This window comes from Neofelis nebulosa, chromosome 12, assembly GCF_028018385.1.
Source record: "Neofelis nebulosa isolate mNeoNeb1 chromosome 12, mNeoNeb1.pri, whole genome shotgun sequence".
In the NCBI taxonomy this organism is placed as follows: domain Eukaryota; kingdom Metazoa; phylum Chordata; class Mammalia; order Carnivora; family Felidae; genus Neofelis; species Neofelis nebulosa.
The window spans coordinates 34313159-34331276 of record NC_080793.1 but is presented as its reverse complement, the minus strand read 5'-3'; the positions used below and the strand labels follow the sequence as shown (position 1 = coordinate 34331276).

Below are 18118 nucleotides of genomic sequence, written 5' to 3'. Positions count from 1 at the left end.
AAGTAGAGGAGGAAATCTATCAGGCAGCTTGGGTGCAAATTAATAGTGTAGTACTCTGGTAGCACTTTTGCAGTTTTATGGCAGATTTGAGACAAGGTAATAAAGGATGGGATGTAGGTTGTAAAGTGGACACAGAATAGGACATCTCCCTTTGTTCCAAATGTTCACTTACTCCCTTCACTTGCAGGTTCTCCGTTATTCCTGAAAACCATTTGTGCCTTTTTGTCTATTTAATTAAGCTCACTTTAAACAGGTTGAATGGCTGTGTGTGCAGGAGCATGTAAGGAAATTACTTGGAGGGTGGAGAGCAGCTCCTGAGAGGGAGTATCAGTCAGACAACAAATTTGCGCATTTCTTAGGTGTCGGGCACTGAGGTATATAGTTCTGAAGGTAAAAACCAGACTTGGTTCCTGTCTTCTTGGTGCTTACTGTCTACTGAGAAGAGAAATGTTAAATAATCACAAGTGAGTAAAGCATGAGATAAGGAGAAGCATCAGGTGCTTCTGTAAGAGCTTGTGAGCTGGGATTAGGAGGTCTGGTGAGTCTACCTTGGAGAAGTGTGATGTTTAGGGGTGCCTGGGTGGCTCAGTTGAGCACCCAATCCCCTGCTTTTTTTTTTTTTTTTTTTTCCTTTTTTTTAAGTTTATTTTTTTGAGAGAGCGAGCAAGGGAGGGGCAGAAAGAAAGAGGGAGACAGAGAATCCTAAGTAGGCTCTGTGCTGTCATCACAGAGCCTGATGCAGGACTCAAACTCAGGAACTATGAGATTGTGTGACCTGAACTGAAACCAAGAGACGGATGCTTAATCAACTCAGCCTCTGAGGCTCCCCGAGCGTCCAACTGTTGATTTCCGCTCAGATTGTGATCTCATGGTTTGTGTGTTCAAGCCCCGTATTGGGCTCTGTCCTCACTGCTCAGAGCCTGCTTTGGATCCTGTCTCCCCCTTTCTGGCCCTCTCCTGTCCATATGCTGTCTCTCAAAAAGAAATAAACATTAAAAATTAATTAAGAAAAAAGTGATGTTTAACTGAGACCCAGGTGTTTGAATCACTGTTAGCCAAGCAGAGAAGAAAGGGAAAAATATGCAGAGACTAGGAAGCAGGACAGCACAGCGAGCTTCAGGACCAGGAGAGGTAAGAACTGGTTGCCTAGAGGCCTGAGCCAAATGGAGTAGAGACGCACAGGGTGCAGGTACCTCTCAGCCTGCCTCTTATTTCCTTCCTCTCACAGGGTTATTACTCTCTTAGATTCCTCATCTGGCAGCTGGCTTTATGGTGATGCCCTTCCCTCAGAGAAGGAGCTCATTATTTATTTATTTTGGGAGGGGGGGTAACTTTTTACTACGGAAAATTTCAGACCTAGACAAAGATAGGAATAATAGTAAAGTGAATTTTCATGTTCCCATCATTCAGCTTCAACAGTCACTGATTTGTGGCTTATCTTATTTTATACATACACATCCCTACCCACTTCCCCCTTCCTTATTTTGAAGCAAATCCCAGAGATAATATCATTTCATCACTGACTGTTGTAGCATACGTGTAGTCCGCCAGGACTCCTGGTCTCCAGATGTAATGGCATCATGATGGACAAAGGGACTGAGTTGCAGCAGCCTGGGAGAAAGGGGGCGACCAAGGGGCATGGGTTTCCCGGACGTTGGTGTAGCACAGCATTTGTTCTGTGGCTCAACCTGAAGTGCCCCAGCACCTTAGCAGGTGTGCCTTATGGGCCATCAAGGGTGTTTAATGAATTCCTTTGGACTGTATTCAGAAGGAGAAGATGAGGAGGACGAGGAGGATGAGGATGGTGAGGAGGAAGAGTTTGATGATGAAGACGATGAAGATGAAGACGAAGATGTAGAAGGGGAAGATGATGAAGACGAAGTCAGTGGGGAGGTTGGTGCAACTATGTTTGCTGCTCTGTTTCCTATTTGTAGTTAAAAATGTGGGTGATTTTATTTTGTATTGTCTTAAAGAAAAAGGACTTCCAGTGCAATTAGTAAACTTGTAAATAGACCATTAACAGTTTGATGGTTAATTCCTGTTCCCCTCTTTTAGTAAATACTAAGTGAAATGTGGACTTATCAGTCTTGAGCCTTTAACTTATTGGGAGGAAGTAGTGAGTTGGGTGTTCATTCCATAGGATGAGAAAACTGGAAATGTTGAGAGCTGATGTATGGTCTGTCCCTTCTGTTGTGTTGAAGAAGGGACGGGAGGGTATGTTTACCAAGTCTGAACTTGTTCTTGTATGTTGAGCCTGATTCGGTAAATATGTTCTACGATTGCCGTTTTCAAGATTTGGGGATGTAAAGTTAAGCAAGAATGTGGTCCTGCCTTGAAAGAGCAGGTAGTCTAGTTTATGGGACACCCAGTAATACAGTATCTTTGAGGAGCTGACTGCCAAGGAGGACAGGAGAAAGGATTGACCTAACTTTGACAGACCTCAGGGAGGTCGTGAAGACAGGCAAAGAAAATGAAATGTCATCAAAAAGCATGTTCTTTGTAGTACAAAAAAAGTAAGGCTGAGCATTTATGTAATCTCATAGGTATTTAATGAAATTAAGTTCCTAAAAGGTTTTTATAAGGATGGGAATACAGAGAGTTTTGTCTGAACCTGTTCTAAAATTAAACATTTTTAGGGGCGCCTCTGTAGCTCAGTCGGTTAAAGCATCCGACTTCAGCTCAGATCATGATCTCACAGTTTGTGGGTTTGAGCCCGCAGCCTGCTTTGGATTCTGTGTCTCCCTCTCTCTGTGCCCCTCCTCGTGCTGTTTCTCGGGGGAAAAAATGAATAAACATCAAAAAAATTACAAAAAATTTTTAATCATTTCTCGAATTATCCATTATAAATAGTATATTAAATAAACATGTCTGGCAAATAAAATGCTTACTTCTGAAAAGCAGTTTTTAAAGAAAATTTTAATTCATTTATTCAGAAAAACGAACAGATCTCAGAACATTAAAGTAGATAAAGATAATATTAAAGTTTTCTCCTTGGTGAATTTTTACATTTATTGGCAAGTTATTTTTCTCTTTGTACGTCTCATCTTGGCAGATCAACCTAATAGTGGTTGCTATTTACTGTTCTTAGGAAGAAGAATTTGGACACGATGGAGAAGTTGATGAAGATGAAGACGAGGAGGATGAAGATGAAGATGAAGGTGGGTCTGATGCACGCACGTTGGTCCTCCTAAGTTAAAAGTCATGGGGAAATGTCCGTGAACTTAGAATTTTAAAACTACAGGGAACAAAATAAAATTCCCTTTGCCCTGGTGGTCTTCACAGGGGCTTATATAGCCCTGTCGGTGAGCCTGTGCTGGTACAGACCTCCTGCTCTATGGTGATTAATAATGCCTGTCTGCAGGCAGGAGGCTGGCCTTCAGTCCCGCACTTTAAATGTGTTTTAGACCCCATCATTTGGGTTACTGCCACACAGGAGATTTCTGGTTTTGGAATTCTCTCTTTTGACAAAAAGTCTTTCTAATTGGATCATAATTTTTGCAGAGTGTATAAATAGTACCTTTCCAGTTTTATTACTGTTAATTCTTTTTCCCTACCACAGCCAAAACCAGTGAAACACCTGTTTATTACTCATTGAGAGTATAGATTCTCCTACCTGTATAGGTTTCAGTGTACCAGATTATTTGCTCTGCTTTCCATTGGTTCATACTTTCTCAACATCTCTCTGTGCCAGGTACTGGACCAGATTTTACATTGAATACAAGAGTTGGGGTCCAGTACCTGCCTTCAAGGAGCTTTCTGAAACATAATGCAAATTTAAGTAATTTTATTGACATAGCCATGAATTTTTACTAATTGGAAAGAGCAGGATGATGTATAGGTATTTTTGGCTCAAATACCTAAGAATTCTAAGAAATACGTTTTGAGTTAATATTAACTTGCTACAATTTGAGTCATCTTTTAGATGGCAGCTTAAAGTTGAGAAAACTGGGTTAACCTTGCTGTCATTTGAAATGTGCTGTGCATTTTGTCCTTCTTAAAATCGACAACCTACCAATTTGATCAGTCTTAACATTTTTTTCATCTCCCAACCATCAGAAGTTCATTGTCGTTACCTCCGTTAGCAGTAACTTAGACAAATGCCTTTCCCATTGTCTTAAAGTGAATTTTTGTTATTGTGCAGAGGAGGAAGAAAGTGGGAAAGGTGAAAAGAGGAAGAGAGAAACAGACGATGAAGGAGAAGATGATTAAGACCCCAAATAACTTGCAAAAAAAGAACTGTTCAGTATTGGTTGGACTGCTCATATGGATTTGGTAGCTGTTTAAAAAAAAAAAAAGGTAGCTGTGATACAAACCCCAGGATACCCACCCACCCAAAGAGCCAAAGAATAGTTCCTGTGACATTCCACCTTCCTCCATTTAGTCCCTCTTGGAAATTCACCACCAAGCTTGGGGACTTCACCCCAACAAAATTGTAAGCGTTTGTTAGGTTTTCGTGTAAGACTCTTGCTGTAGCGTGGATAGCTGTGATTGGTGAGTCAACCGTCTGTGGCTACCAGTTACACCGAGACTGTAACAGCATTTTTACTTTCTGTACAACAAAGAAGCTTTGTAAATAAAATCTTAACATTTTGGGTCTGTTTTTTCATGCTTTTCTTTTCTTTTTAATGAGATTTTTTTTTACATTAGGACATTTTGTGTGTCAACTGCCAAAAAAGTATTTTTAAGAATTTAAGTGAAATAAACACGTTCCTCTTTGGTAAAGCCTAGTTGTATGCTTACATTTTTAAATTAGACTTTAATTGTAAGCTCATGTTAAAACACTACAGAACTGGTTTCTCTGGCATTTGTATGTATTAGGTGGTGGTTGAGAGGAAATGCACAAGTGTGTATAGGATCTTTGAACACTTAAATTTGATTCTCATTTCTCTACTGTGGGAGTAGACTATTACTTACTTGTTTATAAATTTTCATTTTTGAGAGAGAGCGTACACGAGTGGGGGAGGGTAAGAGAGAGGGAGACAGAGAGAGGATCCTCTGTGCAGGCTCTGCACTGAGAGCAGAGAGCCGGACGCAGGGCTCAAACTCATGAACCATGAGGTTATGACCTTAGCCAAAGTCAGCCGCTTATCCAACTGAGCAACCCAGGCAGGTGCCCTGGGAGTAGACTGGTTTTTTTTTTTTTTTTTAATCGTTTGTTTATTTTTAAGAGATAGAGCATGAGTGGGGGAGGGGCAGAAAGAGGGCAAGACACAGAATCCTAAGCAGGCTCCAGGCTCTGAGCTGTCAGCACAGAACCCAACATGGGACTCAAACCCACAAACCATGAGATCATGACTTGGGCTGAAGTCAGACGCTTAACCGATTGAGCCACCTAGGCACCCCTACACTTTTTTAAAACAACATTTGAAATTCAGTGCCTGGAGTCCCTGAAAGCCAATAAAAAATGTTAGGTTCAAGTAACAGGTGAGTTAAGAAAACAAAAAGTATAAAGGGAAAAGCCTTCAGGGTTCTGGGAGATCCTAATTCTAATTACTCCCTCTGCCAGTGGTTTCCTCTATAACCTTGTGTTGACCTCAGGATCACCTCCCAGTCTGTAAAATTGAGGGGGTGTGACCAAATGGCTTCTGAAGTCTCTTGTAGCACTGATGGTCTGTGACCCTCACTGACAGGAAGGTCTGAAGAAAAAAAACGGGCTTTGCATCAAGGCCAAAACACGTAGGGTTTGACTGACAAGTGAACAGAGTATGGTTTGTTATCAAGACAGGCGTGCTAAAGAGGAATGACATGTGAAAAGCCTTGCCAAGGAAGCGGGTAGGCACTGCCCAAGGTCAACTCAGCTTTTCCAGAAGATGGAAATTTTCTCTATTCTTAAAGATCCTAAAGGGATTTGGGGGAGGGGTAAGATGTTCGGCAGTCTGCGTGTTCAATGGCTCAACCATTTAATAGATACGTGACTTTGTTGTCAATGTTTTTTGTAGTAGAAGATTTGAGGATTCTTTTAGCAAATCTTAACACTATAAGCTACTGATAGGAGTAGGGTTTTTATGCAGAGAAGTAGTGTTAAAGATTGGAATCTGAGTGTGTAGAAAAAGTTACATAGTGTCAATGGTACTCCCAAATCGTGTACTTTAAAATTGAAGTCTCTAGGCTATAAAGTGGAGTTTGCTTCTTGCTAAGGAAATTCCAAAAAATTAAATTTTTATTTCTGGTTTAACAGGTACTACTATATTTTCTTCAGCCACAAGGCCTTTGCCATTTGGCAAATCTTCGAACATTATAAAGCAATTTCTTCCGTACCCAGGTTTTGCATATATTGCCAAGTATCAAACAGTAACTTTGGATGGTTGTTTTCCTGCCTCTTTAAGTTTACAGAATTTTTCGAGTATCTACCAAAGCACTTAGGTTGTGCCAGACTCCCTAGCTGGACAAGTGGGAGAGGGCTGGGATGGAGACAAGCGAGCTGTTGGATATGCTCACAGTAACTAGTAGGGAAGAGAAGACAGACGCAGGAGTGATACTTAACTAGTACCTGCAGCTAGAGCTCCGGTAAGTGTGAGAGTAATACAGAGACTGGAAAGGTGGCATCCATCTAGAAGGATTGGGAATGTCTACTAGAAAAATATTTCAGCTGTACATGCTGCCACTACAGGTTTAGAAATAAAAATGGTTTAGAAGAGGAATGGGGGAAGGAGGGATGATGAACAGGGGTCTGAGGTTGGCACCTGATAAGCACCTTTAGATTCAAATGGGCAAGTTTGCCTAGAGGATGGGTAAGAATACAGGAATGGCAGGTGAGACTGCAGCACTAATTTGGGACTTCTAGGGGGCCTTTGAAGGTCATTCATTCTTGGGCATTCACTTTGTAAAATGTCAGTTTGACCTACTACATGTGGCCGGTGAAGATGTCTGGGAAATTACCAAGCCAGGTTTTCATTTCTATCTTTTTTTTTTTTTTTTTTTTTTTTTTAAATAGGGTTCTCCAGAAGTCTGTGACATGCTGCCCTCTGGGAGGGCCTTGAGGCTCACCTGCTCTTGACTAAAGATTATTTTTAAATTGTTGACAAGCAAGCATTTTGGTGATGAGGCCACAGAGTGGACCCTATTTCTGGAGTTGTCTCCCATCTGAAGGAGACCCTCACTGAGCAGGTTTGCTTCCAGCTTTTGCAGTCAATGTGAGTTATCAACTGTCTAAGCTGGGTGGGAGCTGTGTTGGGCTGGATGGCTGGTCTCACCTTGCTTGTGCGGGGCGTAGGTGGAGTAGGTCTCTTCCTCACACCTGCCCTCCAGCCACAGCAGCTGCTCTCTCCCTGTGTAATATGTTGGAATGTCTTGATTACATCTGAAACATTTGTAAATAAAAAGGAACCAATACTCATTGTGGAGACGAGGAAACTGAGGCACAGGCAAGTGAATCAAGGACTAGCCCAAGGTTTCCTGGTGAAGTGAAAGAACCTGGCCTAGAAGCCACATGGCCCAGTTTTCAACTTGGTGCTCTTACCTTTAGTTTTCTCATTCTGCTCCAGGAATCCAAGCCCAAGAGTGCTGGCCTCTTCTGACAGGAATGCAGAAGCATTGTGTAAGACGCTAGTCCCCACTCCTCACCAGCATGAGGACTCCTGACCAGTGCCTGCATGAGGGTAGTTAACGACAGTCCCATGTTTCCATTCTGGCATTCCTATTTGGGCTACACTACTCTACCCCCAGAGAAAGGTGAGACAGTACCATGAAGGTGGTTCTACCCTTAGGCCATGACCTTCCCTTTTCTCCAGCCCTGTCAAGTGGTGCTGACATCAATTTTAATGAGGCTGATGATACCGCTGTGTTGACAGTTTGAAAAGGGAGTCAAGTTACCAGCTGACTTAGACTTAAGCTTAGGTCGGCCAAACAGTTGCTCTGCAGGAAAACCACCAAGATTGCAGCAAGTGTAGAAATTCTTCCTAGAGCCAATTAGGTCAGCCTCATAATCTCTGACCAAGTATCTTATAACTTGTCCCAGAGGTATTGGGAGGGCATATAGAGAAAGAAAATGACCCTTGGAGCTATTCTGTCTGATGAAAGGGACTTCACTCCAGGGCAGGAGGGGTTTGTGAGGAGATGGGTATCCATTAAGGCACTGCCCCACCTCAACCCTAGAGAAGCAGGAGTGGTACTTGGTGAGTAAGGTCTCAGAATCCAGAGACCCTGTTTTAGCCCCAGCCTGGCCACTGGCTGGTATTTGGCCCCCTCCCCACCGTACTTCCTTTCTGTGAGTCTCCAGTTCCTCAGCTGAAATTACAGGGCCTGAACTAAAATGAGCTTACAGCTCTCTTCCAGCTGTACAGATCTGAATGGGGTACAATCCCAAGTTCTCTTCAGCAACAGGAATCCTTCAGTTACTCCTGCTTTACTCTGTTACCCCAGAGCCCTTCCAAGGAGTAGGTAAGGGTTTGAACTGATAGAAAATGTCAGCTTTGTTTTAGGCTGATGGAGTAAAAGGGATAGACCGGTAGCTGGAGACCAGTGAGGAGGCCAGATGTGGGCTGCACCTCTAGGACTGATGAGTGAGATGTCTTCCAAAAACTGCAATAGAAATATTAGCGGGACACCTGGGTGGCTCAGTTGGTTAAGCATCCCACTTCGGCTCAGGTCGTGATCTCAGTTTGAGCCCCGCATTGGACTCTGCTGTCAGCACAGAGCCTGCTCCAGATCCTGAGTCTCCCCTACCTCTCCCTATCCCTACCCCCACTCGTTCTCTATCTCTCTCGCCCTCTCCCTTCCTCCCTCCCTCTCCCTTCCTTCCTCCCTCTCCCTCTCTCTCAAAATAAATAAACTTAAAAAAAAAAAAGAGAAAGAAAAATCCTGGTAAATCCGCCTTGACCAGTCCGACTACTCAGTGTTCTGGAAGTAACATTGCAGACTCATCAGCATGAGCAGGATGTATATCTGCCACTAGAGGGCACTAATGTTTCCAGTCAAGGAGCAGATGGCCATTTATTGAGAAAGGATTCTTTTTTTAATCCTCAAACCCTGTGAAATAATAAACTGTAATCCCCATTTTACAGATGTGGAAACTGAAGTAGCAGGAGGTGAAGTGCACTGGGGCACCTCAAGGCCCAGTCCTCAAGGGTCTGACCCTTGATTTCGGCTCAGGTCATGATCTCAGGGTTTGGGATTGAGCCCCGTGTCAGGCTCCACACTGGGCATGAACCCTACTTAAGGTTCTTTCCCTCTGCCCCTCTCCCCTGCTCCCATTCACTCTCTCAAAACACACACACACACACACACACACACACACACACACACACAAACAAAACAGAAGAGATGAAGTTCCTTAGCCAGAGTCATGTAGCCAGTAAATAGCTAGCCTGGCTGGGATCCTAATCCAGCTATGCCCAAATCCAAAGCTTCTCCTCTCTATGAATGTGCCTCTTTAGGGCTCTCTGGCTCCAGACTCTGTTCTGGTAAGTGGGCATATTTCTTCCTCCTCACTCTGGGACAAAGTAGAGGCTGGCTAACCACACCCTGTTGGTTCCAGAGATTCAGGACCGAGTGTAAGGTTTTCAGAGCTGGAGACGTAAAATGCTTGGGGGGGGGGGCGCGGGGGGCAGGCAAACTGAGCATTCTGCAAATACAGCCCCCATTCTTAACCATTTTGTGTTGTGGAATGCAGTCCTGTCATATACCACTTTGGTGAACTTGCTAAAGACCCTTTGCAATCTTGGAATTCTGTTCTCCCATTTGTAAATTGGGAGTGCTTTGCTGTTCTCTCTGCTGAGTGTGAAAGTGCTTGATGCCCATGAGGGGTAACTTCTTCAGAAGACCTGGGAACAGCCTATGCCATTGGCCTCTGTTTGTGGTCGACTAAGCTAAGTGTGCATGTGACCAGCTGTGCACCTACGAGCTGCTGTAGCAGTTGAATGAGAAGCAGGCAGCTTAGCAGGGGGGTAGCCTGGCACTGAGGGATTCTGGGAGTGGATGGCAGGACCCTGGGGAAACTTGAGAAGTCCATAGGACCCCAGCCAGCTCCTGGGTTGGGAACTCCTGTCCAGCTCTTGGCTTTGTGCATTCCAGGGACCAGGTCATCTTCCACCTTGTCTCTGATTGGCCTTTAGGTTCCTCTCTTGCTGGGGCATCAGACCATTGTTTCCCTGCTTCCGGAGCCACCCAGTGCCCCCCAGGACTACCTGTCTAAATCCTACCAACAATCACCCTGCCACCCTGACCGGCTCCAGTCTTACCGGTCCTGAGCCCCACTTCTGACAAAAGAAATGCTGGCCCTGGTGTGTTCATGGCACACTACAATTTGTATGGCTCTTACATGCCCATTATCTTAAGGAGGTAGTGTGAGGATTCTGACCCCATCTTTCAGATGAGGGAATTGAGGCTCAGAGTGACTGTTGTAAGACCCCAGAGTGCAGAGCAAGACCAGCTTCTCTTCCCACTTTGTGCTCTTCCCGGAGAATAGTGGGCTGGTGTGAGAGAGCTAACGGGCTATTGGACCAGGTCCACTGGACTTGGGAGAAGCTCATGTGGGTGGTAACTTTTGAAATCCAGAGCTCTCAGTGATGCAGGTGCTTCAGTAGGTGGCAGATAGAGGGAAAAAGAAGAAATGAAGCTGTGGAAATCCACGTTCCCACGTCATGGGCCACTTGAGACCAATCTTTCAGTGTCCCACCCTGGATCTGTCATCCCTACGCTGCTCACCCCAGAGACACACACAAAACCTCCCCACCTTTCCAGCCTCACTCCCTGCCCCTCAGTCCCCACAAGTCCTTCCTGGCCCAGCAATCTGCATGTTCCTGCACGGGACTTGTTCATTCTTCCTCCACCTGCATGAGCAAAACCCACCCCATCTTCAAGAACCTCCACAAAGGTGTTAGCCTCCCCAGTGGCCTGCAGCCAGGGTTTCTTCCCTGGGGTCCTCATTTGATGGCCTTGGTGACTTGCTCTCACCATCCTGGCACTGGCTTCTCTGCTCCCTGTCTCCTTCCCCGCAGAGTGGGTGCTTGGGCTACGTGTGCACTAGCCATTGCTGTGCCTCACGCTGGCACTCCATGCACATTTCCTCGATGACCCAGTGTATTAGTGTCCTGGGGCCTCCATAATAAAATACCACAAACTAGGTGGCTTGAACAACAGAAATGTGTCATCTCACGGTTCTGGAGGCTAGAAATCCAAAATCAAGGTGTCAGCAGGGTTGATTCCTCCGACGGCCATGGGGAAAGGATTTGGTCCATGCCTCTCTCCTTGGCTTATAGACATCATCTCCTCCCTGTGCCTCTTTCCATGGAGTTCTCTTTCTGTACATGTTGGTGTGAAAATTCTCCCTTTTTATAAGGACACTGGTCACCTTGGATTAGGGCCCACCCTAATGACTTCATCTTAACTACTTGCATTTGCAAAGATGCTATTTCCAAACAAGGTCACATTCTGAGGTGCTAGATGTTAGGACTTCAACAGATGCATTTGTGGAGGACACAATTCAATTCATAACACCAAATGAGTGAATTGTGAAAACCTCTGGGCAGAGAATGGCTGTCAGGTGCTTAGTTCCCCCTCCCCCACCATCTCCCTTTGGGTGTTTGGATATACAAGCAATGTGATTAAAAGGAGGGCCTGAGAACTCTGGTTTTGAGAGCACAGTCAAACCCTGATTTGCCTCCCATCAATTTTGTGATCTTGTGTGACAGTTATTTCAAACCACATTTCTCTTCCGTATTAATTCACATTATTCAAACCATATTTCTCTTTTAAACCGTATTAATTCACATTAATTATCTTACCCTCCTTTAAACCCAACCAGAAAAATGAGTATATTTTGAGGAACAGAGGGCCAAAGTGGCAGCAGATAATACAGATCAGTACAAGGAAGTCTTGTATTGACCCCAAAATCAGGGCCCACCAATCTGGAACTAACAAAGTTCTGTCTCCAGACACCTATGGGAACCTAAAATGCCAAGAAATCCAAGCTCCCTAAAGTAGAAGAAACGAGATCTCTTCTACTTGAATCCCTCTGCTAATGCTGGAGCCCCCGCCTTGTAACATGCCTGACTTTAGTTGGATGCCTTGGTGATGGGGAGCTCACTCCTTATAAGCCAGTATATTCCATCTTAGAAAAACAAAGTTCTTTATCTCTAGAATAATAAGGCATCTTTATCTTTTATTATTTAGTTAGGGAAGCAGTCTTTGTAAAAAACTTCTAAGATTTAAAAAAATTTTCTTTTAATTTTTTGAGAGAGAGAGAGAGCATGAGCAGGGAAGGGGGAGAGAGAGGGAGACACAGAATCTGAAGCAGGCTCTAGGCTCTGAGCTGTCAGCACAGAGCCCGATGCAGGGCTCGAACTCATGAACTGTGAGATCATGACCTGAGCCGAAGCTGGACGCTTAACCGACTGAGCCATCCAGGTGCCCCTATACAAAACTCTTGTTTATCCAAATCTCTAACATTCTTGGGCATATGGAGCCACGGAGGTGGGGGGGCGGGAGGAACTAATCCAGCTTTTTCAGTGGAGTCCTGTAAATATTTGATGATATCCATCATGCCCCTGCAACATCCAACCTCTTTTCCCCAAAATTTATCTCATTTGAATGTTCTTGCAAGTTTCAACTAATGAATACCCCATGACGAGATCCCAGTGTCAGGTTCATCCATGTTACAGCATGCATTACTAGTTCATTCCTTTCTTTTCCCATAATATTCTATTGTATGGCTATATTACATTTTATTTATATTTGTATAGACATGTTTTCATTTTCTTGGGTATATGTGAGGAGTGGAATTGCTGGGGCATATGTTTACTCTGTGTTTAACCTTCTGAAGAACTGCCAACTGTTTTCCAAAGCAACTGCACCATTTTACATTCCCAGCAGCAGTGTCTAAGGGTGCCTATGTCTCCATGTCCTTGTAATGATCTGTCTTTCTGATTCTAGACATCCTCATGAGTGTGAGTTGGAATCTCATTGTGGTTTTGTGGCTAATGATGTTGAGCATCTTTTCATGTGCTTATTTGCTAGAATAGTATCTTTTTTTAAAAAATTTTTTTAATGTTTATTTTTGAGAGAGAGAGACAGCATCAGTGGGGGAAGAGCAGAGAAAGAGGGAGACACAGAATCCAAAGCAGGCTCCAGGCTTTGAACTGTCAGCACAGAGCCTGACGTGGGGCTCGAACCCACGAACTGTAGATCATGACCTTAGCTGTAGTCAGATGCTTAACAGACTGAGCCACCCGGGTGCCCCTGGAATAGTATCTTTTTAAAAAAATGTTTATTTGGGAGGGGTGAGAAGGTCAAAGAGAATTCCAGGTAGGCTCCACGCTGTTAGCACAAAGCCCAATGCAGGACTCAATTCCACAACCGTGAGATCATGACTTGAGCTGAAATCAGGAGTCAGCTGCATAACCGACTAAACCACCCAGGCTCTCTAATATTTTTTTTTTTTTGTAGTTTATTTATTTTGAGAGAGAGAGCAGGGGAGGAGCAGAGAGAGACAGGGAGGGAGAGAATCCCAAACAGGCTCTGCAATGTCAGTGCAGAGCCCCATCAGGAGCTTGATCTCACAAACTGTGAGATCATGACCTGAGCTGAAACCAAGAGTATGATGCTTAACCATCTGAGCTTCCCAGACACCCCTGGGATAGTATCTTTTAGCACATGTCTGGATCAATCTGGTTGTCCTCAGGTTGACAGTATCCATGGTTGAGACGGGGTTGCTATGGGGCATTCTGAGCTACTGGGGCTGTTTTTAGAAATGGCTGTGAGCTGAGCAGACAACCAGGGAGAAGACTTTGTCTGGGCTGGTGATGAATGTCTGGGAGTTGCCCATGAGGACACATGAGATCTTAAAACCCAGTGAAGAGATAAGATTGCCAACATCTCTAAGTGTGAGGGGAGAAGAATTAAAGTTCTTAAAGCTTTGGGGACTCTTGGAAGTTAAAGGTGAGAAGAGCAAGTAGAGACACATCATGGAGATCCACTATCCTAATTTGGGAGATAAGGCTGCTGACTGTCCGGATGAGGTCTGAGGGTAGGGAAGGTCCCAGGAGGCCACAGGCAGTGGAAACAGACCAGGGAATCAGAGTTCAGGAATGAGACCGCTATCTGGGTGGACAGATCTGGGTTGTTAGGGGTCTCACACATTTCTTCTGCTGCAATCCTCACTCCTGCCCTCTGGTGGTGTTTGCCTGCCTGTGGCAGGAAGTTGAAAAGTTCTTCCTCTGGAAGGGGCAGAGCTGAGAGTGGAACCGAGGCCTGACTTATTCCAAACCCTGTTTGGAATGTCCTGCTTTTTCCAGGACAATGTTCTGTCTCAGTCTCATGTGGTGACCCGACATAGGAAGAGATTGTTATCATTTGGAAGGAATTTGGGATGGGGGTTTTCACCTTAAATGTCAACTCTTCAGAAAGACTCTTCCTGGGTGTGCCTTGGTGGCTCATTTGGTTGAGCGTCCCCCTCTTGATTTAGGCTTGGGTCATGATGTCACAGTCATGGGCTCGGGCTCTGTGTGGAGTATGGAGCCTCCTTGAGATTCTCTCTCTCCCTCTCCCTCTGTCCCTCCCTCCTCCACTTTGCACTCTCTCTCTCTCTCTCTCAAAAAAAAAAAAAGACTCTTTATGACTCCCCATGCAAAGAAGCCCCCCCCCTTGTTAGTCTTACCAGCACTCGTTTTTTTCATTGCCCTTATTATTATAATTCATGATTTTATATTGTTAAATAAAGAAAACCATAGGCCCCACATGGTGTCACATAGACCAAGTTCCCAAACCAGGGCTTAGTACCCAATCTAACTGCAGTTTCAAACCCTCCCCCACCCCCCACTGAAATATGGTCTTAACAGGTCAGGAAATTTTTCTTTCCATGAGAGGCAATGAAATCTGCCACCTGGGTTCTCTCCATCCCCCAAAGACAGATGAGTGATCTGCACGATAAGATACCTTGTTTTTCCCTAGCAAGCAGCCTTCTCTGGAGCAATCCTTTTCTTTCATGAGTACCTTTCTTGCCCCACTCTCTGTCTAGAAAAACCTTTCATTTTGTACAATTCCTCTACTTGCTAGAGGGAGTGCTGCCCAATTCATGAACCGTTTCATAAACCCCAGTAGATCTTCAAATTTACTTTTTAAAGATCTTTATTGTAAACTACAAGTTGCAAGAAAACTCTTTGTTCCTCATTTTATTCCTGGTGCCTGGCGAGGTGCCTGACATACTAGGCACTCAGAAATTATTTGTTGAATGGGGGGTGAGGTCGCATTTGGAAAACGGAGGCAGGTAAGATGTGTATACACAGGTCAAAATTCTCTGAGGGAGTCAGTATGAGCTGACTTCTACCTTCCATACCCCCCAGGGTGTGATGGTGGGCTTATTTTCTCAGCGACAGTAGAAAAATGATGTTTATGTCACAGGGATGGGGACCAAGGTTGAGGAAGCAGGAAGTAGGTGTGGGTGGGAGTGTGACTAGCAAGGGTGCCCGTAAATGGAACAACTGAGAAACTTGGGAGTATCAGACACTTTGGCCACTTACCACCAGGTCCTTGGCGGCTGGGGTTGGGAAACTTGGGTGGATCAACAATTCACTTCTTCCTCAGAGGAACTTTCCAGAAGGCTGACTTCAGGAGCAACCCAGGGAACAGTCATGTTTGCCTAAGATTGAATGTGGCCCGAGGAATAAACATATGAAGTCAGCTATGCCTCAGTATTCATGCCATCTTTCCTTTTCTGCACTTGGGCACTGAGAAAATATCTATTGGCACCTATTAAGTGCTAAGAAATGGTGTGCTTGGTGCTAGGGATATAGTCAGAAACAGTCCAGGTCTGCTCTCAAGGAGCTCCTGGCCCTGCAGGACACTTATAATTCAAGGAAGAATCTAAGCAACATATGGGCAGAGGTATGGACTATCTTGTTCACCATGGTATCCCTAGGCTATTCGTGCTGAGCAGGTGCTCCAAATGGTTCCCAACCCAAAGAAGTTCACAATCTAAACAGAAGACAGACAAGACGAGGGGCAGTTACCGTAAGAGATAATAAGTGGGCAAATAAGAGTCTTTTGGGAGCCCAGAGAAGATTGTTGGGGAGACCCGAGAAGAATGTGAGAGGAAGTGACTTCTATATTAATGGACCAGAAGGTGGTCAGTCATGGCTCACTATGTGGAGGTGGAGGAGTGGGAAGCCTACAGGCTCAGAAAACAGCCTATGCCAAGGCCTGGAGGTAAGGAAACATGACGCTTTAGGGGAACCCAAAATAGTTCAGTGTAGCTAGAGCACAGAATGGCAAATGATTAGGCAGTATTACCAGGTGGTAGGATGCTTTATAGGGACCAACTTAAGAAGGGGCTTAGCATAGTAGGGCTGACCCCTGGAGCCTCAGACCCAGGGGTCTCAGGTCTGGGAACTGGGTCTCCCTGCTCTACCTTGATCCCCATGACCTGTCACTCTGGGTTACCCCAGTTTCTGCAAAGCTAAGTTCTTCCTTGCCCTCTCTTGCCAATAACAGGAAAAAAAAAAATCCCTCATTGGTTTTAATTTGTTTTTAAGACCTTCCCACATGCTCTCACCCATTTCTATATATTGAACATTGATTCATTACCCAAGCAGAAAACGCCTCAGAAAGCTCTGGAAACTGGCTTTTTAAAAAGGGAGAATGAAATAAAAAATTTGTCTTTTTCTCCTTACTCTAGTAAGGTATATAGCACTACTTTAATTTACCGAAGTCTTTTATGTCATCACAAATGACATCAGCCTAATTTGCTTTTGTGGTGTGGTTGTATTTTTAAATGTGGTTTCACCTTTTTTCCCTTTAATTTTCACTTATTCACAAAGTATTCAAAACCATAATGGTTTTCTTTAGCATGAAGTTCCTGAGTTACTTTAGCGCTGCGTTTAATTTTCTCTGTAGTCAGGGTCTGTTGCTCAGCCTCACCCAGAGGTTGACTGTCAGTTAAACTTGACAGAACACATGTGCCATCCGGTCTAGCACACCCACATTATCACGGATGAGTGAACCCCTCTTTCCTTTGGTTGCTTCCTCCTGGCCTCCAAAGGTGCACTTTTTCAAAACCCCTCAACTCTGGGACCCTGTTTAGCCCAGGGTCCATTTGCCATCTGCTTTAACAACCAATGTGACTCAGAAAAGGTCTATTTTTGTCCTGTCTGCCTCCTCACCTCCCTTGGCCAACAAATCTGCTATCTCCAGCAGATCCCCAAGTCTCCTGGTCTCTTCTTCCTTATTCTCCTGGACTGCACTGGGCCTTTGACCCTGTGGGTCTCCCCACCTCAGGACCACCCTAGTTCTATCACCTGTTTCTAGTCTCTTTTCTCCATTCCTGCCTTCCCATCTGCCCAGGCTCATTCCTCTGTACGCTCTCTCCGCCAGCAGTCTAACTACCCTTGGTCTTGGTCTTGCTCTGAATGGCTCAGGTTTCTCTCTGGCCCAGACCGCTACTCTGAGCCTCAGCCCTGCCTTTCCTCCTACCTGGTAAGCAGTTTCACCTGCATATTTATACTAACATGTCTTCTCGCCTTCCACCTGGAGGTGCCACCTCCTTACCTTTCTCTTAGTGTTACTTTGCTCATCAGTTCTGGTAAGTCAAGCTGGAAATCAGTGTTTTTTTCTTTTCTCCAAACTGCCTCTTATTTCTGAACTTTGTCTGCAACTTAACAACATATTCCAACAGCCCTAGACTGAGAGGCAGTCCAGGGTCCTGGTCCCAGCTCTGCTCAGGCTTTCCGGGTGGCTTTGGGCAAGTCAGTGGAACTTTTTGAACCTGTTGCGTCTCATATAACAGGAATGGAGACCACTTACTGAAACTTTACTACAGGCCAAGTACCGTGAGCAGGGCTTTCTATACATCATCTCACGAATCTATATCATTTTCCCATTTCATGGAAAAAAGAAAAGAGCGTTCAGAGAGACTATTCACGATCAAGAGCCGGTTAGTGGGAGGGGCTGTGCTCAAACCACCCACCTCAGTAAGTCCACCTCCAGAATCCGTTTTTTCCATTACACCGCAGGGCTCACTCTCCCCACGCCCAAGGCAGCCGTCACCTCCCCACCCCCTCTTCGGGAATATTTGCTAAAGTGTGCACGCAGAGACGCTGCAACCAGGAGTGGGGGCCCTGGTTTCCTTGCCGTGAGCCTAGAGCCCAGATCTCGCGAACAGAGCCTGCTGGGTTTTCCCTTCCCACCG

At 44.9% G+C, this 18118-nt stretch overlaps 1 protein-coding gene and 1 long non-coding RNA gene across 6 annotated transcripts in view; one reads left to right on the top strand and one right to left on the bottom strand.

The window, feature by feature from the left end:
- The window catches only part of ANP32B (acidic nuclear phosphoprotein 32 family member B), a 24664-nt gene extending 20072 nt beyond the window's left edge, over positions 1 to 4592 (top strand). For both annotated transcript variants that reach the window (XM_058694811.1, XM_058694810.1), the window contains 3 exons: positions 1769 to 1893; positions 3089 to 3158; positions 4142 to 4592. In XM_058694811.1, coding sequence (XP_058550794.1) covers positions 1769 to 1893; positions 3089 to 3158; positions 4142 to 4209 — 263 coding nt within the window. In that variant the 3' untranslated portion in view covers positions 4210 to 4592. The remainder of the gene's footprint in view (positions 1 to 1768; positions 1894 to 3088; positions 3159 to 4141) is intronic.
- On the bottom strand, positions 3085 to 18118 carry LOC131491636 (uncharacterized). 4 transcript variants are annotated; one of them, XR_009251576.1, is made up of 5 exons: positions 17897 to 18118; positions 15456 to 15574; positions 7194 to 7588; positions 3614 to 3756; positions 3085 to 3187 (listed from the first exon to the last, which is right to left on the bottom strand). It is a non-coding gene; the product is annotated as an uncharacterized LOC131491636 (long non-coding RNA). The 4 variants fall into 4 exon arrangements; XR_009251574.1 differs by having other exon boundaries at positions 3165 to 3756; XR_009251575.1 differs by having other exon boundaries at positions 3165 to 3756; positions 7194 to 7300.